We start from the raw sequence: 27,110 nt of genomic DNA, 5'->3' as shown, positions 1-27,110 counted from the left end.
AGCAAAAGGTGCTTGTGGCACCGAGCATTAAACTTCACACACAAATATAATTTTAATTGAACAAATGGGTTTTTTTTTTTGTTTTTTTTTTAGCTGTTTTGGTATGAAGTAGGGTACAACTTTTAACCAGTTTGGCCTGGAAGTCTAAAAACAGGTATGGACTTTAGAAACCACGTCTGAAAATGAATAGTGTGGTCTGAAACAGGGTTAGGGTTTTTTGACCCCAAAAATTCCGAGAAGTACCCCCCTCCCGCCCCAGTTATATTACTTTGCGAGCACTTCAAGCAATCTGAATGCCATATGGCAACTAGCTAACATACAGATCAGGAGGGGAAAGTCACTGGTGGGTATATGAAAATCATTTTTAAATGTTTTACAGACGTGCTCAGTCGCTGTAAATGCAACTGGTACCACGAGCAAGAAAAAGCGTGAGAGGTTTTTCTGCTGATTGGCTGAGACAAACAGCGTCTTGAATCTGACTGGTTAGAGGAAAAGTAAAGGAATTTTGACACCTTAACAAAACTCAGAAAACGGCCCAAAATTGTTATATTCGGCAGTCGGGAATCTAGTATTAATTTTACTGATTTTAAATATTTCTTATTTGGTTTATTTTTACAGCGGATGGAGCCAGTTCAATCGCAGCTTCAGTGCGCCTTGCAGCTTTTGAGAAAGCTCTTTCAGACGAAGCGACGTCAACTTCCGTTAAACTGAGTGTCCCCGCGGTGATAGCGCTATAAGCCAAGCTTTGGCTCGCAATTGGTAAGGAGACTTCAAGGAGGCTCTCAAACATTACCCGCCGTCCCCAGAGATTACAGTCTTGGACAAAATCGTTGAGGCTCTTGTTTAGCCGCATAAATTTGACTGCGAAAATTCTGCCATCGAGAATCCCCTCTCCCCCTACATTTTGCATACATGCAAACTTTTAAGTGCCTTAATGCTATAATATAATATTATCGCAATTGGTACGGTTTGGTTCGAGTTTCGGTCATACTAGCTATCGATGTTTATTGTCGCCAAAAACAATCCTGGGCCCAGTTGTTCAAAGCCCGATGAAGGTAATCCTGGATTAACAAGAACTTTGGTTCGGGTTTAATTACACAACAATAAATTTTTTTGTCCCTCAGTTTTGACGTTGACTTTCTTTACCACTAGCTCAACATTAGAGTTTAAAACCAATTTTAACAAGCGAACAGAAAGCCTCGGTTAACTTTTAATCGTGGATTAACGTAAATCGGCTTTCGAACAATCGGGCCCTGGTGCACAAATTTGTCGGATCATCAAGCAACATTGACTGAGGGGGTGTGGAATGGAGTGCATTTCGATCTGAGATCTTGCCTGTGTTTGTCATTCAGGAAAACGAAAAGATGCACACCCATTTTGCGGATTTTTTTTGGCAGCGTAGCACTGGTGAATGTAATTGCTGTTTTTGACTAGGGCCAGTCGTTCTCGAAAATTACGATTGCTTATGATTGTTTATCAAGTTAGCCATCATGAAGTATTTACCGTGGGTTGTTCCTAGAATGGATACTCCAAAACAAAGCTGGACACCTTATGGTGTTTACACAATGTAGTGAATTCTTAATCGTGATAGCCCCGACGTGACGAGAACAGAAGCCCATTTGTTAGGCAGAGAACTGAGAGAATAGAGCTCCATTTAGGCAGGGAACATCTGTTTTGGAGGATTGGCACTGGTATACACTATTTAGGCCTGGCTAATTCTCTGAAATAAGTTAAATATTTCCATTACTATATGAAGCAAATGACCCGGGTTCGAGGCGTACACTATTTTGATGTGACTTCTTTTACTATAAAGTTTGAAATAAGATTTTTGTTAGGTAAACATCACAACGAGTATCCATTCTAGTAACAACCATTTAACTTCGTTTGTGTTCTGTGGCAGCTGACGTTTTCATCTCCATGGAGAAGGACGCTGAGGCAAACGCATGTGTACAGGAGGCGCACCTGATTTTTCCATTGTCCCCGCATGTTCTCTTCCAGGTTTGAAATTACAACAAAATCATTTTCAAAAAAACACAAAGAATAAACTTGCAAAACTAAGCAAGAAAACTCGGTTTTTCGTGAGGCCTTGTAAATTCCAAATACAGGAGACTTCGCTGTTTGAAACACTCAATGGAAGCAAAATAAATCGTCGAAAAGCCAGTTATTACTGTAGTGGGAAAATTGTGGTCCAATTTTTGTATTTTATGTGCTGTTTAGTGATTTTTCCACTGGATAGAGTAATTCTCTCTTTTTGAGTAACAATTGTTGCCCAATTAAGATGTTAGGGTTAGGGTTAGAGAAAAAAACGGAAAAAGAGAACAACGGAAAAGATCGCCAAAGACGAATAAAATACCTTGATGTTTGAAAACATTCTCCCAACTAATTCCATAAGAAATATAAAAAGAACAGTGGAGAGAAAGCGCATTTTGAAATCAGGGCTTTAAGATTTAAGGCGCCTTCGCACTGCAAACTCGTCCCCAATCTCGTGTTGGCAAATACAAGTTTGCGAGTGTGAATGTAGTCACCTACGCAGCCGTTCGTTGTCGTCACGCAACGCTCCTCCCCACAAACGGCTGCTGTAAACCGAACCACATTCCTTTTCCTTTGTGTTTGCGGTCTAACGAACAAGCCAATCACGTATCACAAAATTGACAATGACGTCAGTTTTCGCGGGAAAAAGAGCATGCTTTTAAGTCTGTCTTTAGTCTCCTACGCAGCCGATTTTGTGTTGTCATGCAATGGTCCTCCTACGGAGGAGCGTTGCGTGACGACACAACGAACAGTTGCGCATGAGACTAGTGTAAATGTAGTATCAACAGCTGGCAAACATGTTTTCATACTGTTGGGTATAAATAAAACTTGGTTGCTAAGATATTTGTTGGTCACTGCTTTTTGTAGCGTGGTCGTATCTTTGAGATCCGTGAAAGCTACACTGACGCCAAGAATTGCTTTGATAACGCGATCGCCATAAACCCTGGTCATGTGTCCAGCATTCAACACTTGGTAAGCAGTATTTCACAGTAATTAGTAGACATTAACCCCGAGCTGCTGCGATATGCGAAGGTGATTGGTTCAACCTTCATTGTCTATTCAACGATTAGATTATGAATTCAATATTTTTTTCGTGTGATAGTTGATGATGGTCCAGTCCGAATCAAATATCACACGGAAGGCAAGAGGGAATAATCTAGTTGTTTTGGTGTAAATTTTGATTACTGTTCCACTTAAATTGAAAGTTTTACTTTACTACATTGTCAAGTGCATCTTGCCTCATCCAACGTACACGTTGAATGTCCAAAACGTTGGTGGTTTTCAATTTTCTTCAGTTTCCCTAGCATTTTTTGAAGAAGGTTGCTTCTTAAAAATTCAGATCTTCGTTTTAGTTAGCTTTTTTGTTTTTTTGTTTTTTTTTATTTGGCTTGTTTTTTGTGTTTGTTTGTTTGCTTGTCTTCTTGCTTGCTTCTAGCAAATGTAATGTGTTCACCAGATATCAGGTCGACATTTTGCGAAACTTTAAAATCGTTAAATGTTTTGGAAGCAGTGTCCACGTTTGAGGGAGCTTTCCGCCATGCTTCATTCATCCGTCATTATAGTTGTTTACTATTTTCTTCTTTACAGGGTTCTTTGTATCATAAAACTGGGAATCTTGTGATGGCCGAAAAAGTTCTCCGTGAAGCGATAAACATCGATCCAACAGCTTTTGAAGCTTGGTAAGCGCTTTTACTTGTTTTGGTTTTGTTGTTGTCTTTCTTTTTTTTTTTTCTTTTTAACATGAGAAAAATGTTTGCAATTGAAGTCCTCTCGATAAAATCATTTTCAACGATTTCATCCAGTGGGGAGTAACAATATTCCTGTCTCCTCGTGATACACGAGGTAATACTTTCCTCCTACACTTTTGAATGCTGAAGATAAAAGGAAAGGTAAAGTTTTGATCACAGTAGCACTTTAACTAATTTTAGGTGGACTTATCCTTCTTTCATTTGAATATGGTGACAAAAATTTCAAAGCATAGTGAAATTTTGAACTGTCTCGTATGATTTATTTTAGGCATTTGCTGGGCGTGGTGTTAGAAGCGCAAGAAGAGCACGAGGCTGCAAGCGAATGCCTGATGACAGCTCTTGACTTAGAAGCCACCCACCCCATCTTACCGTTTACAGTCATACCACGGTTCTTATAAGGAAGAAAAAGACAACTAGTACATGATAAAATGATGTGGCTTGATAGTGAAGATCATTGAACACTAGTCTTGGAATTAAATCTTCGAGAAATCATATGAGCCTGCGGTTCTTGCCATTGTTCGGCGGTTTCGTGTCGAAAATCTGCTGTTGAGATCAACTGAGCCTGTTCGAAGTTTCGATTATTTTCCTTAAAAAGTTAACTCTTCAAGAATCAACTGACCTTACTGTTCAGCGGCACTGAGTATTTTTACAGCATATGTTAACTATAACATAATGTCTGTTCCTTCAACTTTTGATCCGACAAAAAAAGATGAGAAAATTAACCAATATGAGTCCCATTATTTTAAGAAGACATGACACACGTATTTAACAAATCAATAAATATTAATTATGGTCGTGTCATTATAGCTTTTTTAACGTTTTGCGGTGTACAGTAGATTTTTCTCTAGCAAGGAGCAAACATGCGTTATACGTAACTTGATCACGTGCTTGGATACCACTTAGCAACGCCATTCTGGATTGCATACCATCCTTTCAAGCGGCAAATTTTTATTTGCTGTTTTCTCTTCAAGTGCTGGATATTTGGTCGGGGACAGTATTCAGAGAGAAAACTGTGACCTTTGAGGGACAAATACCCGTAAAAAATCTCGATGAGCTCTTCTCTTCCAACAGCGAAAGGCTCTTTCATCTTGAAATTTTCAAATCATGTTTTTTCATGGCATTTTAGCAACAGTACTTGGAGAACATCATCGGCTGAGAAGTGAGTCTTCATTAACAACAGTTCCAAATGGGGAGCGGCCCTTAGCATATTTAACCAACATTGACAAAAACGTACAACTGAACGCATTTTTTTATACAAGCTCACGTTCGGAAACTTCATGCATCAGTCAATTCCAGCAGTGTCTATCCCTCCCCCCCCCCCCCCCCCCCGCCTGATATTAGCGAGGCATTTTCCAACATTGTTCGTTGGAAAGTTTTGGCCTTCCCGGGACATTTGATTACCTCATGATTTTACTTCGCAACACTGACACTTCCTTTCAATAATAATATAATGAAAGACGGTAAATTATGTCTAAAGATGAGATGTAGATCCAAACGGTCACTGGAGCAACACGTATAGACTTAGTTTGGCTTAAGTCCTTTAAAATTTTTAAGATAATCGGGAACTGCTGAAAATGTCATGCATTATTTGAGTTTATACAATGAACAGTGTAAGACTCGCGTTGTGATTGGTGGAACGGACGTCATCGAGTGGTGTGACCGGCGCACGTGATTAGAGTCTAGAGTCCAGCTCGGAACTAGCTCGCTCGGAGTGACTATCGACTGGTCAACAAAGTTTTGCAAACTGTTTTTTAGACTGCAAGCAGTCCCTTTCTGGTCAGTCGAGAGGGTGCGCTCACAGCGCAGCGAGACTGGAGCGAGGAGAAATAAACGAGAAGAGACTGGGGGAGAGAAGGAAAAGAAGGGACTGTAACAAACGCGTTCGAATTTCCCGTCGCTCCAGCAACGGAAAATTCCGATTGGTCCATAAACAATAGCTGCTGTCAAACAAGTTTGATGTGTAATTAACTTCTTCACACGTTTGATGTTAACACTTCAGATCACTAGGTAAATGGTTTCAGCCGTGAAAGTGAGTAGCAGTGATGTCTTCGTAAATTTAAGCGATCAAGTCGGCGGCTTAGTTCTCAAAGAGGGACAGAAGCTAGCAGTAGAAGCGCTCTTGTCGGGAAAAGATGTAATGGCCGTTCTTCCCACTGGTTTTGGGAAATCCATTATATATCAAAGCTTTGTATTAAATAGCGAAAAACTTTGCCATCACGGCTTCGATCGTGGTTGTTGTTCCGCTTCGCAGTATTATCGAAGACCAGTTGCAGTCAAATGACTTTGGTTTAAAAGCAGTTGCCTTCGACAAGATCCCAAAATTATTAAAAGACATTGGTGTCAACTAGTACAATGTAATTTTCGCATCCGCGGAACAAGCTTTGTCGGCAGAATTCACCGCAGGATGCTTAAACATGATATTAACAACAGCTTTCCAGTTGTCCTGTACGGCAAGTTCTTAATTACACTTCGGGCGTTTGTGTCGTCGATTTCTTTTACTCTGGGCCTCGAAAAAAAATTTAAATGCACCACAACTTCTAGAGATTTTGGCCTTTCAGAGAAGCTTGGATCAATGCCCAAGCTCGGCGATTCTTCCTCTTCGCTCCTATATTCTGGTGATTGAATAACAACGTTGAGTTGTTATTTATTAGCTGTCATTCAGTAAATTGGATTTTTAATGGGTTTAACGAATTGTGGGCGGCGTTACCCTGAACGCATCTGTTACAGCTAAGAGCGCAGTCCCTTTCTTTTCCTTTCCCCTCCGTTCACGCCTCTCCCCAAGCTCCCCTCCGCTCGCTTGCTCCAGTTTTTTCGCGCTCGGCTATTTCGCGCGACCTCTCGACTATCCAGAAAGGGACTGCTTGCAGTCTAACTGTTTTTGCGAGTGTCGGACAAAGATAGGAAAGTTTTCGCAAGAAAGGAAAACTGTCCGGTTAAAAATTGGACAAAAACCGTTGAGAGTGACATTAACCAGGTTAAAAAAAAACCAGAACTTTGTGGTGACGTGAAAAGAAGAAAATACCTGCCTAAATTTGTCGCCGATAGAAATCCGGCAAGGGCGAGTAATCGATCACAGTCTGACATGCAGTGAAGCGACTAGTGACATGCTGTAATATTTTGGGGGCATAAATTCCTACTGGAATAAAGGTTAGTTTTGAAAAAATTGTTAGTGAAATTTTTTTGGATTATACTTATTTAGAGGATCACAATTGCGTGTGTGTAGTAGTCTGAAAGTTTGCTGGAAAGTTTTTCACTCAGCTCAGGCAAAGCGATGTTCGCTCACGAAATCTGTTGAAATGTCTTGGTTATTGTATAAAACAAAAAGATTCCATTTTGCCGTGGGTCTGTACTCTGATAACGCACAGAGGACGTTAAAACGTGGTAAGAACATCAGTCACGCTACTTGCCTGCGGCTCGTAGCGTACTTCTTTGATCTCACCACGTTTTGACGTCATCTGTGCGTTATCAGAGTACAGACGCACGGCAAAACGGAATCGCACGGAATCTATTTGTTAAACATTTACCTTGCGTGACCGGCTGTAACTGTGGCAGTATAATTGCGGGCTTAATTCGCTCAAAAGGTTGTCATTTTCCGGCAAAAAAAACAAAAACAAACGCAAAACTATTTTAAAAAACGTTACCGCAAAGTTACCGCATTACATAGTCTCCAGCGCAGCCGTTTTCCGTGTCGTCACGCAACACTCCTCCTCAGCATTGCGTGACGAAACAAACAAAGTCTGCGCAGAAGACTAATGCTTACAGCGATGGTGGAGGGCAAAAAAGGGTTAGAATGTGAAGTAAATATGACATTGATTTAACACTGTTGTGGGTAAAGTGTTTGGAATGTGATCAAGTATGACATTAATAGACAAACAACCCATTGTCCACTTTCCATGAATGGTAAATGAGCTTTCCAAGAATTAGCTTTCTCTTCCGGTCAAGCTATTGGGCTTTTAAAAGCGATATGATTGGTTTAAAATCTGTCGTTTTCTAAGAATCAGAGCACATTCTAAGAATAGGTTGCAGTAGAGCGACTTCTTGCTTTCTTGCTACAAAGTCGATCGGTTCTCAGAAGTCAAAACGTGAAGGAAATCAGAGGACAAACAGCCGCCGAAAAGCGAATATGGCCGACGGGGCGTAAGCTGAGCTCGGGTAAGATTCTTGTTTCTTCACCCTGGTTCAAATCCGGCGTCATGGAATTTGATAAAACCAGATCTATGACCCGTTTTTGTAGAAACAAAAGTGTGAAATTCTAGCTAAGATATTCAATTTAGCACAACTGAACGCTAACCCGGGTTCAATTCGGCTGTCGAGCCCTGCAAAGAAACAAGCTTCAAGTGATTCTAATACCGTGATACTGTAAACTATTTTCAGAACAACGTTTCCTTGTATCGAGAGCACATCAAGGTAGACAAACAGATTGAAGCTTATTCCAATGATCGATTATTTTTATGATTTCAATTACTCAAGAGCCTGCCTGATCTAATCGAGAATAATCGCAGGTTTTTTTCAAAGACATAAGCTCAGTGATTATACTAATAAAGTTGATTTAACTTCAGTACACCTTCTTCGCCGTTGTTTTCTCCGATCGAAACTGATCAGCATTCTATAAACTGTCCACTTCAGTAAGTCTTATTTACTGAATGTTAACTTTCTGTTATCCTAAATATCTGGCCAAAACGTTTCTTAGCATAATCGTTATTAGACTGAGCTGCTGTCCCACGGAGCGACTGACAATGTTTCGCGAAATATGTAAAATGTTTAATGAAAATGGCGGCTTGCCTCCGCCTTTATGGCGTTGCCGGTTCAGCCAAAACGATGTTACACTGGCAAAAATATTCGAACTTTTAGTCTGAACTTAAAGCACAAATGATCTCGTTTCTTAATGTATCGAACACGCCAGACTAAAAGTAATTTCTGTCGGCTTTGGATGTCTGCAAAGATGTTTCTTCAAGGTTATTTGTTTATTGAGGCATAGAGACAATACAGTTCATTGTCCAGAGTCAGTATTTCGAAGCGAATTTAAGAATGCTCAGCCCCTTACGATAGAAGATATAAACTGGACTGTTATCAATTTGAAAGAGGTGTTTGTGTGTACAGTTGCCTGCGGTATTTGTTAACGCTTTACAGTTTAGAGCTCCTATTGTGCTGATTGTGGGCTTGATTCTGATAAATCAATCACATTCAACTTTATTGCGGCCATATTCGTAAGATACACCTTCCCAGGATACTTTAGGCAATAAGCCAAAGCACACTGCCAACTAATTCTGCAATTTTACCAAACGCTGCAAATGGTTATGCCTTGGTATTTACTAAAAAATATAACCCCGGTCACATACCCATAATCTCCTTATTTCCGCCTGTAAGTTGAGCAATTATGACATACCAGGAGCTAGTAAATAATGCACTGGTCGCGTGCCAACCCGATTAACAATTTTGTTTTCTTTTTCTTGCGAACTTCAACTCGTCCCTGTCTTTCATCTGTTGCAGCAGAACTTTATCTGGACTGTAAACTTTATTTTTCTGTTGTACACGGGGAAGTCAAACTCTCTGTCAGCCCGTAAACGGTGTCAGCTTGAACCCGGAGATGCCGAACACATGATGGCGTCTCAGAAAAAGCTGAAAGGTTTGTATCAGTGGTCATGCTTAAAGTACACGGTTAAAAAGAGTGTTAGTTGTGTGTCTTGATATCTTTGGTTCTTTATTTTTATCATAGTTCAATAAAATGACAGCAATAACAATTCTTACTCGAGATTATTTCAACTTGCGTCGAAGTTAAATTTCAAAGCTCGATTTTACCGTGATGATATAACAATATATAAAATGAGTGCTCTGTTCGACTTCAAGACATTCATCTTAAAGTAAAGTGTATTACTTGTCTTTTCGACTAGTTACTGGGTTTATATTTACCGAAACTTTTGGCACTTAAATTGCACTCGTCGCTGAACTGATATGTCCGCCGTTGCGGACAATCAAACTTTGAACTCTCGACTGAAATGTTCGATTCACTAAAGCGAGCTTAAGACAGCTCGTGAACTTCACCAGGAGCAGCACACAAATTCTTTTTTTGATTTGAACGTGTCTCTAGAAACAGTGAAATAAGCTAAAATATTCAATTGAAGTTCAAAAACTGGATGAGTAACGATGATACTAGACCATTCTGGCCGCATTCTTCGATTGATCTTATCTATACCTTCCCGAGAAATAGGCGAGAAAGTTTATATTCCTTGAAAGCCAAAACATTTAGCAACACTTAATCACCATTTCATTTATCATTAGAGGAAACATCCCCTCGTCTTAATATCAGAGAAATTGACGAGGAAATGAATTTGGAAGCATGCAATGTCTGTCTTGTTCAACGTTTGGCTTACTCCGTTAACTGGGACTCTTCATTTTCATTTATTTCTGTTTTCTAGGATTTTTTCAGTAAACTTTGATTTCTGCGTTTTAATGTCGTAATTCACAGAGGCACCAAACGGTTCTACTTTGGTGGATATCTGCCTGGATGACCTCAAAAAAAATTTGGATTTATAGTCGCAAAGAAAATTTACAGCTTTCTTCAGCAAAATATCTTCTGAAAATTAATACTAGAAAACTACTTCCTTCCGTTTATTTCGTTGGGTTGATGTACTAAGATTTTTTCCATTTTTTCTCGGGGTGGATTGGAGTATAAACTGGTTCTAACTGGGATCGTTCGTTCACTGAATTGTGGACATGGCTCCATAAATTTGGATGAGCTCCTAATTTAGATGGTCACAAGTTTGCTTCAACCAACGATAACATTTAAGAAAAATACTTAAAATGATGTCTCCTGTGCATGTTCCCAGATCGTTTTGTGCCCTTTTAAAGGCATATCTGTCTAAGCTAATACAGTTTAATCTGTTCGGATGCTTCAGACATGATACTCAGTTGAGATGAAGATTTAAGTTGCAGAACGTTTTAGGAAACAGAACTTCATTTCCCCAATTAACGAGCCATTGTTGGCTTAACGAAAATGCTAGCTGACCTTATTTCGCATTTTTATCAAGATATTTTCCCCTCCGAAAACAAAGAGTTAGTTTTCCAGCGTTACAAAATTTTGGGCTGACATTTTGCCGAAAAAACATTTGAATTTCTGCGGCAATAAAGGTCTTCTGAACAGATCTCCACCTAAATGAACCGTGGACTGCCCCTGCTAAATGAGAGCAACACTAAAACAGTAAAGCTGTTTAATTGTTCTCAATATTTTAAAATTACTTTTGGAAGTTTTACGATTATTTCTTTCTTCGCCGTTATTAGAAGTACAAGGCTTGAAGTAACCTTTTCCTTTCTCGTTCATGGCAGGAAAGTCGTATGGTCAGAAGCGACCACCTCTCACACACATTTTAAAAAGCATCCTTGAGCGATATCCAGATGGAGGACAAATTTTGAAGGTATGTTAAGTTTACTGGGCTCATCCCTTCTTTTTTTAACCTGCTGATAAACCTGTCAACAATTTTATGATTTCTCAAGCAAAAAATTAAATCAGATTGTGCCCTATAACCGTCGATAAATCTTACTCCATAGTTTTTTATGGTTCAATGAAGGTTGTTGAGTGGAGAGTTGGCTCTGTTAGCTAAACTCCCTCTTTTCACATGAGATGTAGATTATTTAGCTCCCTTACTACCAAATTGTAAAATACGACTGTAACGTATTTAAAGATGACAGAGATGATGTTAATAATAATTGACATGAACTCCGCTAAAATACTTGTCGTATTGTCAGGCGTGCGAGTATAAAAACAAAAGCATCTCTATTTTTATTTATTTATTTTATTTGCTTCGCCTAATAGTCATAGACACACAAAAAATACAAGAAAACAGGGGGTAACAACTATTACCAAAGCAGGGACACCACAACAGCGCATGCCAATTACTGCGGTCTCAGGAGATTAAAAAGACTAAAACACAGTGAACGAACGTGAATCACATACAACTACTACTGACCCATTTCCATGTGCAATTATTGCGTTCAAAACGATTCAGTAAGACAATTATGAAGTTTTCCGGCTTAAATTCCTTGTTGAATTACATGCCAGTCCAAAGTTGCAGAAATTGTAAGAGGTAGTTAAAGTAGTTGTTGTCTATCAAATGTCCAAAACGGCTTAAGATAAATGTACTATGAGACACGTTTTGGGTGTAAAATGCAACGAAATGAAGCTGCGTCACTTCGTACGACGCTTGTCCTGCTTATCTTCTTTAGATCTGTGTTTAATACTGTCCTGAGCCAGGCTGAATCGACAGTAACACGTGGACTAACGTACCTTGTATTATTTCCCTTGTTAGGAAATCATTCAAAATGCAGACGATGCCGAAGCCACAAAGGTCTCCTTCCTTCTGGATTCGCGCCCAGACTTCTACGGAAGGAACTCCCTGTGCGAGCCCAGTCTGGCTAAGTTCCAGGGCCCTGCTTTGTACGCGCAAAACGATGCTCTTTTCAAAGACAGCGACTGGGAAAACCTGGAAAAACTTATGCAAAGCAGTAAGAAGGACGATCCCTTGAAAGTGGGGCGTTTTGGAATAGGCTTCAATTCCGTTTATCATGTGACTGGTAAGTGGAATCATGGAGAAACTGAACGTAAGCTTAGGAGAACGTAAACCTTTATTTTAAACAACTACTTTTTAGGGCTTTCCATAGGTTTTAAAGTAGGTTTTTGCTCCTCTAGTGTAGTACTCATCGGAAGGGTAATATGTGAAGGGGGAAGCCTTATCTGTCTTGAGTAATTGTGTTCGAAAATTGTGAAGCTTCTTAGAATAACTGTTTAAATGTTTCTTATAGTCTGGAGCCGCGGCACTAACAAGGGAGTAAAAAGGCCCAAAGAGAGGTACACTCCACTTCATACTAAGCAACACCTTTTTCATCATACGTTTAGATCTCCCAAGTATTGTAAGTGGAGACGCTATAGCATTCCTTGATCCACACGAGACACACTTTGGAAGAAGTGAAACAGGACGACAGTTTTCTTTGGAAGACCCGCTTCTTCAACAATGCCGAGACCAGTTCATGCCGTATGAGGACGTCCTGGACTGCAAGATATCAACGCAATTCTATAACGGAACTCTGTTCCGCTTTCCGCTAAGAAGAGAGCCATCCGATTTATCGAAAACAAATTACACCCCCGAGAAAGTTCGACACCTATTTGATGCACTCAGAAAGGAAGCCTCCGTCATTCTCCTTTTCTTGAAGAACATCGAAGAAATAACTCTGTTTGAAGTAAATGAAAGCAACATTAGAAGGCATTTATTTACCGTGAGATTGAGCGACAGCTGTCGACAAGAGATTCGACAAAAGAAGAAATCCCTTCTGACGCAAGTGAAGCTGTTAAGCGAAGGGCGTGTCACAAACACAACACTCTCCCTGCCCTTATCTGTGGAAGAGTTGGATGAACGAGGCTCCCTGGTGAAACACAAGTGGCTTGTTTTCCATCAGATTGACGCTCGAGATTCACGTCTCAAACACTTGTCGTCAGAACTAGGCCTCCTTCCATGGGTTGGAATTGCTACACCATTGAATGCTTCAGATCGTCAAACTCTTTCGTCAACTGGAGGAAGAATCTTCTGTTTCTTACCTCTTCCGCCTGATGCAGACGCTAGAACTGGATTTCCAGTTCACGTTCATGGCTACTTTGGGTTAACCGACAACCGACGTGGGCTCAAATGGCCTGGATTGGACTGTCAGAATGATCTAACAGCTGAGTGGAATGTTCTGTTGTCAGAACGAGTTGGAAGTCAAGCTTACGCGTCCATGCTTCTCAATCTGGTGGATAAACAAATGAAAGAAGCAGGTGATTCATCAACAAAAGCACAATTGGTGTACCTATCCTGGCCAACCATTCCAGAGGTGCAGAAACACTGGAAAAAGATGCTGAAACCTATGTTTTCAAATTTGATGACACAGAACGTCTTCTGGACCCCGGCAGCTGGTGGCAAGTGGATTAGACCTCAGGAAGCTTACCTTGACAGAATAACAGCCTCCAACGAAGTTAGAAATGTGGTTTTGGAAACACTCACTCAAGCAAATGAAGCCGTTGTGACTCTTCCCAATCACGTTCTAAACGCCAGTGATTCCATGTCGTGGACTACAAATAACATCACGCCTGCACAGTTAAGAAGCCTTCTCAAGAAGAAACAGAAGGGATCCTGGAATATAACGAATATTCCAAGAACAAAGAAACTTAATTTGCTTGAGTACGTTCTACAGGACAAGAACCTGAATGATTTTCAGGGTGTTCCTCTCCTTCCCCTGGCAAATGGAAGCTTTTCTGAGTTCCGCTCACTTCAGTACAGTAGAGAACCGAGCGCTGCTGTGTATGTTTCATCACCAAGGTATTCACGTTCTCTCTTTTACAACATGGATAGCAAATTCCTGGACGACAGCATTCTTTCTCCTGGGGTGAAATATTTGTCAAATGCTGCTCCTGATTTGAACAACTTCCACACAATGCTTCCGATACAACTCATCAAAGTCAGCCAAACCATTGCGCTAAAGCTTGTGAGACAGATGCTCCCAACTGAATGGTCTGGTACCAACCATTTGGTTTGCTGGAATCCGGGACAAAATGGCCACCCGCCCGAGCCCTGGTTGAAGTTGGTATGGGAATGGCTCCAAAGAGATTTCTCTAACGATCTGTCACTTTTTGAAGACTTGCCTCTGATTCCTCATACTAGCTCCAGAAGTCGTACGATGGTTAAGCTAAGAGCATCGAGTTTAGCTATCAGGCAGCACCAGCAAGGTCTATCTTTACCACCTCATGTTGTGTCTTTACTTAAGAAAATTGGGTGCATCGTTGTGGAGAACCTCCCACCATACCTAAATCACACCGCTCTGCACAAATATGTTGCCTCTCCAGATCCTCATGGTGTCCTGAAAGTCTTACAAGTGCTTGGTAAAGACACCTGTGTTCGGATGGTTTCAGCATGCTGTTCCACAGAGGAAAAACAAGCGCTGCGGGGGTTTCTTTCGTCGACATCTTTCAACACTGAGCAGATATGCTTTCTTCACTATCTGCCCATTTTTGACGCAGCTGATGGGAGATCCTTTCTTGCTGTGAAGGATGGATTTCAATCCCGTACAGTCGCCCCATATGGTTTTCAGCTTCCTGAGTGTTTGCCGATGCCTAACGCCGCCAGCGTCATATTGCTGAAGGATCTTCAATCAAATGCCCTATTACAACGTCTTGGAATCTCACCGATGATTCCAACAACCTTCTTAACTTCAATTGTCTTTGGTGGTATAACGAACGGTTTCTTCAGTCACCAACAAATCTCCACATTGATGTGCTGGGTTCTCAGACAGTACAACTACATGCAAGACAGCTCCTTTCGTTCATCAGTAAGTCAGCTTCGCTTTGTCCTCACTCAGAGTAACATCCTGGTTACGCCCTGTGAAGTGCTTGATCCACAGCAGCGTATTTTAAACCGACTTTTTGAAGGCGATACCAACAAGTTCCCACATGACAACTTTGTCAAAGATGACATTCTCCAAAGACTACGGCAACTCGGAATGAGGAGTACCCCAAACACCCAAGACATTTTGCAAGTTGCCAAAACACTGCACAATTCCGTTGATGGTGTTGCATCGCGTAAGGCAACAGCACTGCTAGAGTTCCTTGATCAAAACCCTTCCTTACTCAAGTCGGATTGGACAGTACTTCAGGGGCTGATGAACGAAAGATGGGTCCGACGAAAGGAGGATCGTCCTCCTTCGTATCCAAGTGTCATGCCTTGGTTCTCGGGAAGAGAACGTTTCTTCAGTCCGCGTGACATAATGAGCCAATCTAAAGCAAATCTGGTAGGAGCAACGGTGCCGCTTGTTTGGAAACCCTGCGGTCATGCACTTGAAACAGTTTTTGGTTGGAACAAGACCACTCCTGTCCAACATCTTCTCGAACAACTTCGCTCCGCATGCTCTGCATCACTGAACGCCATGAACGGAAATGAAAGGTACCATTTTCAAGCGATGTTGAAAGATATCTATCAAGAGGCAGCAAAGAACGCTGACTTAATAACTAGAATGATTGCTAATGATGCAAGTTTTCCGGCGTGGATTTGGCACGGCGACGGATTTACATCACCATCCAAGATAGCGTTTTCCCTCCCCTGCAGTATAAATGTGAAACCTTACTTTTACACAGTTCCAGAGGATTTTCACGTCCTCCGTCTGTTTCTTGAACGCTGTGGTGTTCGCGATACGTTTGGTGAATCAGACCTGTTGGGTGTCCTCGAAATGATCAAAGAAAAGTACGACACAAGGGGTGCAGTGGTAGAGGATGTAGCTGGCGACCGGAAACTTTCTTGTGACATACTCCAATGGATAGTAAGAGAAGACAAACCGCTGAGTCCCGAACTTCGGCAAAAGCTACTAGTGCCCGTTATGACCTGGGATAAAACATTGAAGTTGCTTCCTTGTAGTGAGTGCACCTTCTGTGATGCGACTTGGTTAAAGAAAGGAGGGACGGAACTTCCACTAACAAGCCAATTTCCCATGATCCATGACACAATTTCCCCGAAAGTTGCTGAACTTTTAGGTGTTCCACCTATTAGCACGCGCGTCACATGTGCAGAGGCGCTTGGAATTGAACAGACAGGTCCTCACGAGCCAATAACCACAAGGCTTAAAAATATTTTGAATGAGTACAAGGAAGGGGTTGGCGTTTTCAGAGAGCTTGTTCAGAATGCAGATGATGCTGGAGCAACCGAGGTACAATTTGTTCTTGACTGGCGAAATCATCGAACAGAAGGGCTACTGGCGCATGGTATGGTGGATTGTCAAGGGCCTGCCTTGTTGGTGTATAACAATGCAGTCTTCACAGACGACGATTTTAAAAATATATCGAAGTTAGCCGGTGCAACCAAGAAGGAAGACCTTGAGAAGATAGGCCGCTTTGGACTTGGTTTCAGCTCTGTTTACCACTTCACAGATGTGCCGAGTTTCATCAGCAGAAGTTATGCAGTGTTCTTTGATCCACACACAACCCACCTTCAAGCGCATATATCGAATCCTTCAAAGCCTGGAATCAAACTTGACCTTTCAGTTAATCCAGCCAATTTAATGTATTTTCCCGATCAGTTTGCACCTTACAACGGCCTGTTTGGCTGTGACGCTAACTTACCCAGAGGTTCAGGCGATTTCCATTTTCAAGGAACTTTGTTCAGATTTCCCTTCCGAACAAAACAAGGAGAAATTAGTGATAAGATTTACACTCAGGGAGAGATTCAACGCCTCGTACGGGCTTTTCAAGAATCTTCGTCAAGCCTGCTTTTGTTTGCCCAAAATGTTACAAAGGTAGCTTTCCTGGAGGTGGAAAAGAGCTCTGTCGATCCAAGAACGCCTAGAGTTCTTTTTGAGGTCAGAAGAGAAGCAGTGAACGTTTTTCAACCAGGAACGAAATCTGGGAAAGAACCTACATTTCTCGAATCGTGTGCGACTTGGACAAGGCAAGCAACTGAACAACGCAGTATCCCAAACAAAACCACTTACCCGAAAAGGTCGGAGTTTGTAACCATTTCCTCGAAGATGAACAGTGGGAGTCAGGCAAGCTGCTCCTGGCTCATTGCGTCCTGTCTGGGAACTGGCGATTCCTTTCAACTTGCAACAAGCAAAGAAGGCAAGAAACAGGGCCTCTTGTCTGCCGCTGGAATAGCAGGAAGAATTTCCTCCCGGAGCAACGAAGAAGGCTTGTTAAACCCAGAGGCTGTTCATGGCGAGTTGTTTTGTTTCTTACCACTGTCCATTCCAACTGGGTTACCGGTGCATGTGAACGGGTATTTTGCAGTCACGTCAAATCGCCGAGGAATCTGGGAAAGTACCACAGCTGAACATGGGGGTTTCCAGCCATTAGAAGTCCGATGGAACAGAAGCCTCATGGAGGACGCGTTATCTCAGTCTTACATTCAGCTTCTAGAAGACATGATGCTCATGCAAAAGAAAGGAAAGATTCCATCGTACGGAAGTTTCTCGCTTTGGCCAAATCCGGAGACACTAAAATCATCCGCCTGGACAACACTAATCAATAGCGTTTATCAAAGAATCGCCAACTCAGATCTTCCATTGGTGCATGTGGGGGAAGAGTGGCTTCCTGTTACCAAGTGCATATTTCAAGATACAAAATTGCAAAAGCTTCCTAAGAGCGAAACCGTCCTGGAACTGCTTGATTACAAAGTGGTGAAACTGCCTAACTTTGCAAAGAAAGGATTCGAACAGGCTAAATGCATGGAGATCATCAAAGCGCGAACAATGACGCAAGAGAAGTTTCTAAGCGAGGTCTTTTTTCCAAACATCGTCAAGATTCCTGGTAATTTACGAGATGCCATTGTCTGTTATTTGATCGACGAGTGCCTGAGAGGACATTCAAGTCATCAATCTGATCTCTACAAGTCCTTGCTTTCAAACAATCGTTGTATCCCTTGTGGTCCAGGACCTGACGATTTAGCATCTCCGAAAGAACTTATAAATCCCAATGGCGCAGCCGCAGGTCTGTTTACGCCTGATGACCAGCGATTCCCGGTTGGAAAGTGCTATCGCACCAAAGAGCGCCTCCTACTGCTGCAAAACCTGGGCATGGTATCAGACATCCTTGATTGGGACACTCTGTTGGAGAGAGCAAAGACCGTGCCAATGATCTACAGACGAAACGCTGCAGAAGATGCTCGCAAAAGAGTTCAGTGTCTTGTCAAGTATATGAATGATTATCTCGTCAAACTTGCGACCCCTTCAGAAGCAAAAAAGGCAGAACTTAGAAGAATCGGCATGTTTCCGGTCCTAAAGAAACCAGCAAATTACACTATGCCATGGAAAGGGTCCAACGTTTGCAACAATGGTATCAGTATGCTGTCGGCAGAGGAAATGTACGGGGAAGAATATAGGTTGGTCGCAGGGTCATCTAGGCCAATCCTTGATGAAAGTGATAGCCGTGGCTGTGGAAAACTCAGCGAAGGAACACGTAATCTTTTTGGGTTTAACGATCGAAAGCCAACAGTCCAAGACGCTCTTGCTCAGTTGGACCAGGCAATTCAAGCTACAGTGCACTCCACTCTTGAAGGCCAGTATTTGAAAGATGTTGCCGCAAGTATATATAGCTATCTTCAAGACCTTCTTCTAAGACATGGTTGTGAGAGTATTATAGAAGAGTTGGGCAACAGATCCTGGGTATTAGTCCAAGAAAAATTTGTTTCATCATCTCAGCTCGCTTTCACGTGGAAAGGAACTAGTGAACCGTACCTTTACGAAGTACCAAAGAGTCTCGCCGACAAATACCACCGCCTTCTCCAGGCCACAGGTGTACGGGCAACTTTCGAGACAAAAGACATCGTCTGTGCTTTGTACAAGCTCAGCAGAGAGAAGCCCAAGAATAGTTTATCTGCTTCGGAGTTTAAAGTTGCCCGATCTTTAATCGAAGACCTTATAGAGGTTCCAGAAGAGGTCCTGCAAAAGGAGAATGGTATGATTCCTTTACCGGACCATAACCAGGTTCTTCATCCAGCTAAAGAGTTGGCCATTAATGATGCACCATGGGTGACTTCACCAGGTGATACCCCTTACGTTCACAAGCACGTTCCCATCGATCTTGCATACAGGATGGGAGCGGTCGACATTCGTGAGAAGAAATTGGCTAGAATATCACGTCCAATTGGAAAAGAATTTGGCCAGCGAGAGGAGCTTACTGATCGTTTGAAGGGCATTTTGAAAGCGTACCCTTGTGACGTTGGGATCCTCAAGGAGCTTGTCCAAAACGCCGACGATGCAGGTGCAAGTGAGATACACTTCATTTATGATCCTCGCAACCATCCCACAGAGCGACTTTTAAGCAAGAACTGGAATGAACTGCAAGGTCCTGCATTGTGTGTATACAACAACAGGCCATTCTCAGAAAAGGATTTGGAAGGCATACAGAGGCTAGGAATTGGAAGCAAAACGGAAGATCCAACAAAAACAGGACAGTATGGAATTGGTTTTAACGCAGTGTACCACCTCACCGACTGTCCAAGCTTTATCTCCAATGGAGACACGCTTTGTATCCTTGATCCTCACTGTCGCTATGCTCCTGGTGCGACAAAAGGAAGTCCTGGGCGTCTTATTGGACCAATAACAAAAGAAGAGCGATCCGACTATAGGGACATATTTCCTTGTTATCTTGAGAAACATTTCGATTTAGCATCTGCAACAATGTTCCGATTCCCTCTTAGAGGCCAAAAAATGGGCATGGAGTCATTAATATCAGAAGAGCAAGTCTCCCACCAACAAATGACATCTTTCATGAACATGTTCACTGCTGAAGCGAAAGAAATCCTCTTGTTTCTAAACCATTTGAAAAAAATCTCGCTCTCTCAAATTGAAGACGGAGAAGTGAAAGCGATATACTCGGTTTCTGCAGAGCTAACTGATGAAAATGCTTTACAGCGGAAGCAACTTTCAGATCACATCAAAAACTCCAAGGCAGTGGGCACAAATGAAATTGATTGGTTCGGAATTACATACCCGCTAATAGTTCGAGACACCATTCGAGAAGAGAAATGGCTCATTCATCAGTGCGTTGGTCTGAAGCCCAGCGATAAAGAGGAGGAGATTCCAGATGGTCAACACTACGGTTTGCTACCTCGCGGTGGCATAGCGGCAAAGGTGTCAGAGCAGTTCAAATATCCATCAACCAGTTACAGAGCCAGGAAAGTGCCTAAACATAAGGCCTTTTGTTTTTTGCCATTACCTATAAATACAGGTCTTCCTTTCCATGTCAATGGTCATTTCTACCTCGATTCTGCACGACGAAACTTGTGGCGCGACGAGAATGATAAAGGATTTGGGAGTACGTGGAATCAATTCATGAAGACGACAGTGTTAGCTCAAGCGTACGTCTCACTGATGTTGGTTGCACGAGATTTCTTGCCTGGATTGAAAGATGATACTGTAGGTTGCTTCTCCAGAGGGTACTCCTGCCATGAAGGAATGCGATGGTATCACGACCTCTTCCCGCATTTCGAATCAATGGATCACCAGTGGACCATTTTGGCTGAGTCAATATTTCGGAAGATTTGTAACCAAGATGAGAAGTTACTACCGATGGTAAAGAAGTCGTCCTATGAAGCTCTGGAAAACAGCCAGGCTGCAAGTCAAACTTCAGGCGAAATTGGCCGTGAAGAAGTGACTCGGTGTTTTTGGATAACTCCCTCACAAGGATTTTTCAACACCATGCCAATGACAGCCGACATTGATGTAAAACGCCGTAACATGTTCCTGCAAATTGGCTTTAAGCTCCTGTATTCGTCCCATCAACTTTTTCAAGACTTCAAGAAGGCAGGCACAAGTGTAAGGCAAATTACCCCTGAGGTAATGCTCCAGTTTCTCAAAACAGGTCGGACTAACATCGGTAAACTACCTTCTCCTGTTAAAGAAACAGCACTTAACTCAGTGGTGGGAGTACTTTGTATTCTGAGTTACTGCATGAAGGCTCCCAAGTTTGCATCAGACATGTTTGGATTGCCTTTGCTACTGACTGAAGATGGGGTACTTAGGCGTTTTCAGGAAGAGAACCCAGTGTTCCTGAGCCGTTTTGCTGAGCTGGTTCCAAAAAAAGGTTCTCTATTTATCCACCACACACTTGCTATGTCTTTACTTGACATTGAGAAAGAAGTCTTTGCCACGAATCAACGGGTGCTCAAAAAATTTGACATCCCCGCTCTCGCATCGCTCCTACCAAGTACTGAAAATGCCAGTTGGTGTGAAACAAGCAACCTCATCCCATGGGATGTGAATGAAGGCCCTTCGAAGAAGTGGTTACAGCTACTGTGGGAGTTTATCGTCAAAACCCACGATAAAGACTCGAAGACGTTTTCTCTTGAGCCCTTGAATAGATGGCCGATCCTACCTACTCAATCAGGAATGCTAGCTCCAATTTCCAAAGGAAAGGCAATTCTTGACTTGACCACCTCAGAGTCATGGTCGTCCGGCCAAAGAAACGTTGTCAAGCTGTTACGAAAACTCAAATGTCACGAGGTTGATGACAAGCTCATTAGCAATGATGGTAGATGGAATGTATCTCTCATTCTCAAACCATGTCTGTCGCAGCCCAACTCCACACAAGACATACTGAAAGTGTTGGACCACCTGATGAAAGAAACAGACATCTCTGGTAGCCTTTCTGAAAATGAAATGATCTCGATATTGCAGTTCCTTCAAGAAGATGCTAATTCTTTGAAACGGGACGGTGTGTCTTCTTCAACTGTAAAACGACTGCCATTCTTCAAAACGTTTCGTGGAACCTTTGTCCCCCTTGAGAATGTTCCATCAATTTATGTCGTCCCAACAGGTCTACCAACGGACGAGTCGGATGTCTGGATGACTGGAAACAACTGTGTGTTCTTGGCACCTGAACCCAAGTTGGACCGTCTGTACAAGGAGCTTTTAGGTGCCGGGGACAAAAGCCACACGGACTGTTACATCAACTTCATTTTTCCAAAGTTTCCAATCCTCACGCAATCAACCCGAATGCTTCACCTTGAGTACGTTAGACGATCTCTACTAAGAGTCTACAGCAATGAGAGTCAACGTCCCAGAATAATTAACGCTCTGAGTAGTCTGGCATTCATTCCAGATGCCTCTGGAACACCTCGCACGGCTTCGCATTTTTATGACCCAGGCGTGAACGTTTTTGCAGTGATGCTACCCGCAGAGTTAAAGCCACCAATGCCTTTTGACGAGAGCTCTGGCTGGTTGGATCTTCTTCGTGAAATTGGACTGAAACAAGACGTCAGCAAAGATCAGTTCATAACTTTTGCGAACGAGGTGGCCACACAAGCCGCGCACGCAAACAAGTCAAGTCGCCCTGGCTTGGAAAAGAAATCCAAGGTACTTGTTAAACACCTTCTGAAAGAAAAGCCCCTGCATGATGAAAAATATCTGTGTAACCTCTCTACGATCAAGTTTGTGGCTTCGCAAAGGGCAAGTGATGAGCTAATTCACCTTCACAAACAACATTTGGTTGAGAGTGGAAGTCAGGAGCAACTTCCTCCATTTGCGCAATTTAAGGATTCAGTCCCAAACACTGAAGAGAAACTGGTATGGACAACTGCGTCCCTTCTGCCTTCCTGGGCTGTTCCAGACCCAAAGTCTTCAAAGTTAGCAAAGTTGCAGGTTCTCCAAAAGCCCTCCTTGGATCAGGTCATTGACAACGTAATAAATCTTTCGAAGCAGGTCTCCAAGCGTGCAGATCGCGAGACACCAGAACCAAGACGCCGATTGCTGAGTCAAATAATGATTGAAGTGTACACGTTTCTCACACAAGCGAGTGATTGCACGAGTAGTGATAATTTTGAGTCTTGTTCAAAGATTTGTGATACAATGGCACAACTTCTTTCTCCCATTTCCTGCATTCTTGTCGAGGGTGGCCGTGTGTTCGTCCGTTGTGACCAGTTAGCCTATGAACTCGATGAAGAGCTGCCGCCTTTTCTGTACAGAGTCCCTCGAGAATACGGGACTTTTGAGCACTTGTTCAAACGACTTGGAGCTATGGAGAAAGCAACGCCTGTGCAATTTGCCAAACTTTTGAGTCGTCTTCGAGAGTCATGCGGAGACGAGAAGATGCACGTCAATGAGATGAGGCTAGCAAAACAAGCTGTGTTTGGACTTTTTTCTAGTTTGTTCGCTTTAAAGGAACGACATGGAGATAAACAGTACGAAAACCCCTTGGCTGAGGTCGACACTCTGTACCTATCAAACAGTGATCAGGCTCTTAGACGTTCAACAGACCTGGTGTTGTTTGACTCTTCTCAATACAAGTCTCGGTTGTCAGATTCCATGTTTGAGTTCCTAGATGAACTGAAAAAATATAACTTATCCTTTGCGCAACCACCGCAAATTGTCGAGCTTTTGCCAGGCCACTTGAGGATCCAATCCTTGGGAACACTGGTAAGAGAAGAACTTCATCCTGAATGTAGAGAAAAGAGATGCAGAGCCGATGTAGAGCAGAAATGCCAGGCTACAGTTCGCCTGCGTCACATACTGTATTCGCAGCAACTTGTCAACGGAATTTTGAGAATCCTGAAGTCTCAGTATGAAAAAGCCAAACTCACAGAAGATGTCCGCAACAAGGTTCATAGCTTTCAAAAGGGTCTACGCATCAGTTGCATGGAAACGTTGTCCACAGTGTTAATTGACAATGGATCAAATACACCTATTCCAAAAAGCCGACGACCAAAGTACTCTGGTTGCTTTGTAGGGCAGGAAAATGGTACAAAGCACATATACATTCAACATGGTGTAGAGTCCAGTAAAGCATGCAGAGTTATCTGTAGAGAAATATATTATCTGACGGGATGTCATATCAGCGAAGAAAGCTGGTTACATCTGGCAGAGATTCTACAATGCAAATCCCCTGATGACATTTCTTCCGTACTTGACGACGCTGGGGTGACGGAAGACCACGAAGAAGGTGACGCACAGCGCCTGGAGCCCGAACTTGGCTCAGAATTTCCCGAAGAGCTCCACTACCTCCTTGTGCAGTACGGAGATTTCTATTTTCGACAAGGAGAGTTTGTTGCCTTTGAAAGAGAAGACTCTACTGACGAAGAACCCAAGTACATATATGCAAAGATTCTGCATCGACTGAAAACATCACAGCCCAGCAAACAAAAAAAGGACAGGACAAAGAGGAAGCAAAAAGGAGAAAACAACCTTCTCAGCAGATACATGATAGATATTGGCCGCGAGAAGAAAGAAGTGGATGTCTTAGACCTCTACAAGATCAGGCGACCGCAACAAAATCCCGAGGAGGAAAATTCAGTGGAAGACGAGCCTGTTTCAGAGTCAATGGAACGTGTGCCATACAAAGGAGGCGCTGGACAAAGTGGACAAACTAATGAAGGGCCGTCAACATCATCTGCAGGAGCTGCCGAACCTCCCAAGCCTAGAAAGTTGGAAGACGCTATAAAAGAAGTGCGTAAAGCTTTGACTGAAATCTGGAAGCTTCCCGAGGACAAAAGAAGAAAGGCGATCAAACGCCTCTACCTCCGTTGGCACCCAGACAAGAACATGGACATGCAAGACATTGCAAACGAAGTCATGAAGTTTATCCAAAACGAAGTGGAGAGGTTATCCAAAGGTGGATCTGTAAACCGTGAACATGACTCTGCGAGGGAACAGCCAGATTTCTCCGACTTCTTTAGACGCTGGCATGAAAGAGGTCGACGACAGCGCTCAAGCTACGAGAATTTCCGTCGGTACAACCCAAGGTTCACGGGTTTTGCGTCATCATCCAGAAGACGTTATACGGGACCCAATACACGTTTGTCCAAGATTTGGATGGATCAAAGTAAAGAGGATCTTCGTTCCGTTAAACATCTTTTGACTGCCCGAGATCCGCTGTACTACCTCGTGTGTTTCCAGTGTCATCAAGTCGCAGAGAAGGCTCTCAAAGCAGCACTTTATGCACTCTCGGGAGTCGCCGACAGTCAGCTCTGTAGTCACGACTTGGTGAAGTTGGCTAATGATCTCTCTTCACTGCCAGGAGGCCCGGCTGTGACATCCCTGGTGGCACCATTGGCCAGCTACTACGATACCACCCGTTATCCTAACAAACACGTGCCAGCGAGAACCCCAAAGGAGGTGTTCCAAGATTCCCAGCAAGCCCAAGAGGCATTCACAGCAGCCACTGACTTGTTGACCAGACTTAAACAGTGCTTAGGACTGTAACTGACGTCGCATTATCCCTGGGTTGGTTACCATCTCATTGAGAAATCCTGTTTCTCCACATTTTAAATGAAACGTAAATTCCCACAAGGTTAATTCCGTTGGAGATCTGTAGCTCATTATTTAGCCCAATGAAACCAAATGAGTGGCCACACATATTGGGCACAATTGGTCAAAGACTGCATTACGAAGCGAACTTGCTTGCACTCTCCGTTTGCAAAATTCAGATCGTTAAGGAATTTTGGAATAGTTTTTAACGTTTATTCTTGTTCCGTTAGGGGATAAACTAAATTCCTCGTGGTTTGTGTGACTTGTTCGTCACTTACATGTAACATAATAGAGATTATTTTTTTGCATTTTATAGTAAGGTAGTATTGTAGAGGAACTTTCCATGATTAGGGAAAACATGGATGTTTGCAAACCTAACGTTAGGGACATAAGGTTGCTGAAGGTCCATCATTCGTACAAATACCTAAGTAAAATGATGGAGCTGAGTTTCTGTCGTGGGCAAACTCCAACTGTTTTCGCGACTGGATGTGACTTAAAAAGTAACTGCCAAGTTTTTTGTGATATTTTGTAGTCAGTAGCACAACGTAGAAAGGAGAACAATCCGAAATGTGTTTCAGATGTTGAATTAGTATCAGCTAAGAATACAACATTAGTTATTCTTCTGTGTCAGTAGTAACGTTGGGTCACTAAGAGCCGGACTGAATTGATCTGGCAAACACTAGCATTGATGGCCTTTCGCTCAGTCAGTCACTGATTTTTCAGTTAACACCCCTTAAAAGCGGTTCACTTTGTAAACCCGTAATTAACGCCCTAGGGAACGAGGCTATCCGTCAAGCGACACGTTGATTGTTATTTTATGATACGATAGTGCAAACTACAGTTTTTTCCAAGGCAAGGAGCCATAGACCTTAGAATATGTTGAAGATTGCTTCAATGAAGAAGACTTGGATGTCCTTTGAGATGAAAAGATACAAACTCAATACCAAGAGCAGAGTATTTGTTTGCCAGTTTATTTTTCTCTTAGTTCGTGTGGACGTTGATAGAAAACCACACGATTTTTACTTGTAGTTTTATTCTTTGTTATATTAGCTTCCAAAACTAAGAAAAAAGGATTACTTTTCACTGAGAAGAAAGTTATTTTACTTTTTGGGAGGTTACTACACAAAAATCAATGATCGAAGTGTTTTGTTCCGTAGATATTTAATATAATTTTTCGCTTTTCTAAGAATAGGTGCTGTTTAGTTTATACTTGTTTGATTAGAATCAGAAGGATGTTAGTAAAGGAAAGGTTACTATAAATAAACATACATTACTATTTGCGTTACAAGCTTGAAATTATGGTCATAATAAAATTAGTAAGCTGTTTGTTTGTTCTCCTGTGATGTAATCAGGGTTCAAAACCAAAGTCAGATACCCAAATTTAAGTTAAGTTGAGTTAAGGTAAGTCAAGTTAAATGTACGGCGGGGCTGTCGTTTTCTTTTGAAAACTCTTCATGCATACTTGTACCTATGACCACCCGGCAGATACAAAACCTCCAAAGAAGCTAAGAGTGCACTTTTTTTACAGTGCAAATCTAAAATCTGCTAACACTTACATTTACATTGTAAATATAATTGAAGAAATTG

The 27,110-nt window shown here is 42.3% G+C and overlaps 3 protein-coding genes across 4 annotated transcripts in view; 2 read left to right on the top strand and 1 right to left on the bottom strand.

The window, feature by feature from the left end:
• Positions 1-27,110, bottom strand: part of LOC146448360 (mediator of RNA polymerase II transcription subunit 9-like) — a 35,313-nt gene that overhangs the window by 3,540 nt on the left and 4,663 nt on the right. The gene's annotated exons all lie outside the window — the stretch shown is intronic.
• Positions 662-4,585, top strand: LOC146448362 (tetratricopeptide repeat protein 7B-like). Its single transcript, XM_085102663.1, has 5 exons — positions 662-759; positions 1,901-1,998; positions 2,899-3,003; positions 3,619-3,710; positions 4,048-4,585. Exons 2-5 carry the CDS (start codon positions 1,918-1,920, stop codon positions 4,175-4,177), a joined length of 408 nt encoding a protein of 135 aa, XP_084958789.1. The 5' UTR covers positions 662-759; positions 1,901-1,917; the 3' UTR covers positions 4,178-4,585.
• LOC146448361 (sacsin-like) lies at positions 7,798-26,849 on the top strand. Of its 2 annotated transcripts, none has more exons than XM_085102646.1 (5): positions 7,798-7,931; positions 9,270-9,405; positions 11,103-11,191; positions 12,083-12,347; positions 12,670-26,849. In XM_085102646.1, the coding sequence occupies exons 2-5, from the start codon at positions 9,378-9,380 to the stop codon at positions 25,476-25,478; spliced, it is 13,191 nt and encodes a 4,396-aa protein (XP_084958772.1). In that variant the 5' UTR covers positions 7,798-7,931; positions 9,270-9,377; the 3' UTR covers positions 25,479-26,849. The 2 variants fall into 2 exon arrangements, with proteins under 2 accessions (XP_084958772.1, XP_084958773.1); XM_085102647.1 differs by having other exon boundaries at positions 7,801-7,931; positions 9,273-9,405.

The sequence above is a fragment of the Pavona decussata genome, unplaced genomic scaffold (genome assembly GCF_977016875.1).
Source record: "Pavona decussata unplaced genomic scaffold, jaPavDecu1.1 SCAFFOLD_978, whole genome shotgun sequence".
Taxonomy (NCBI): Eukaryota; Metazoa; Cnidaria; class Anthozoa; order Scleractinia; family Agariciidae; genus Pavona; species Pavona decussata.
This window is presented reverse-complemented; position numbering and strand designations above follow the sequence as displayed.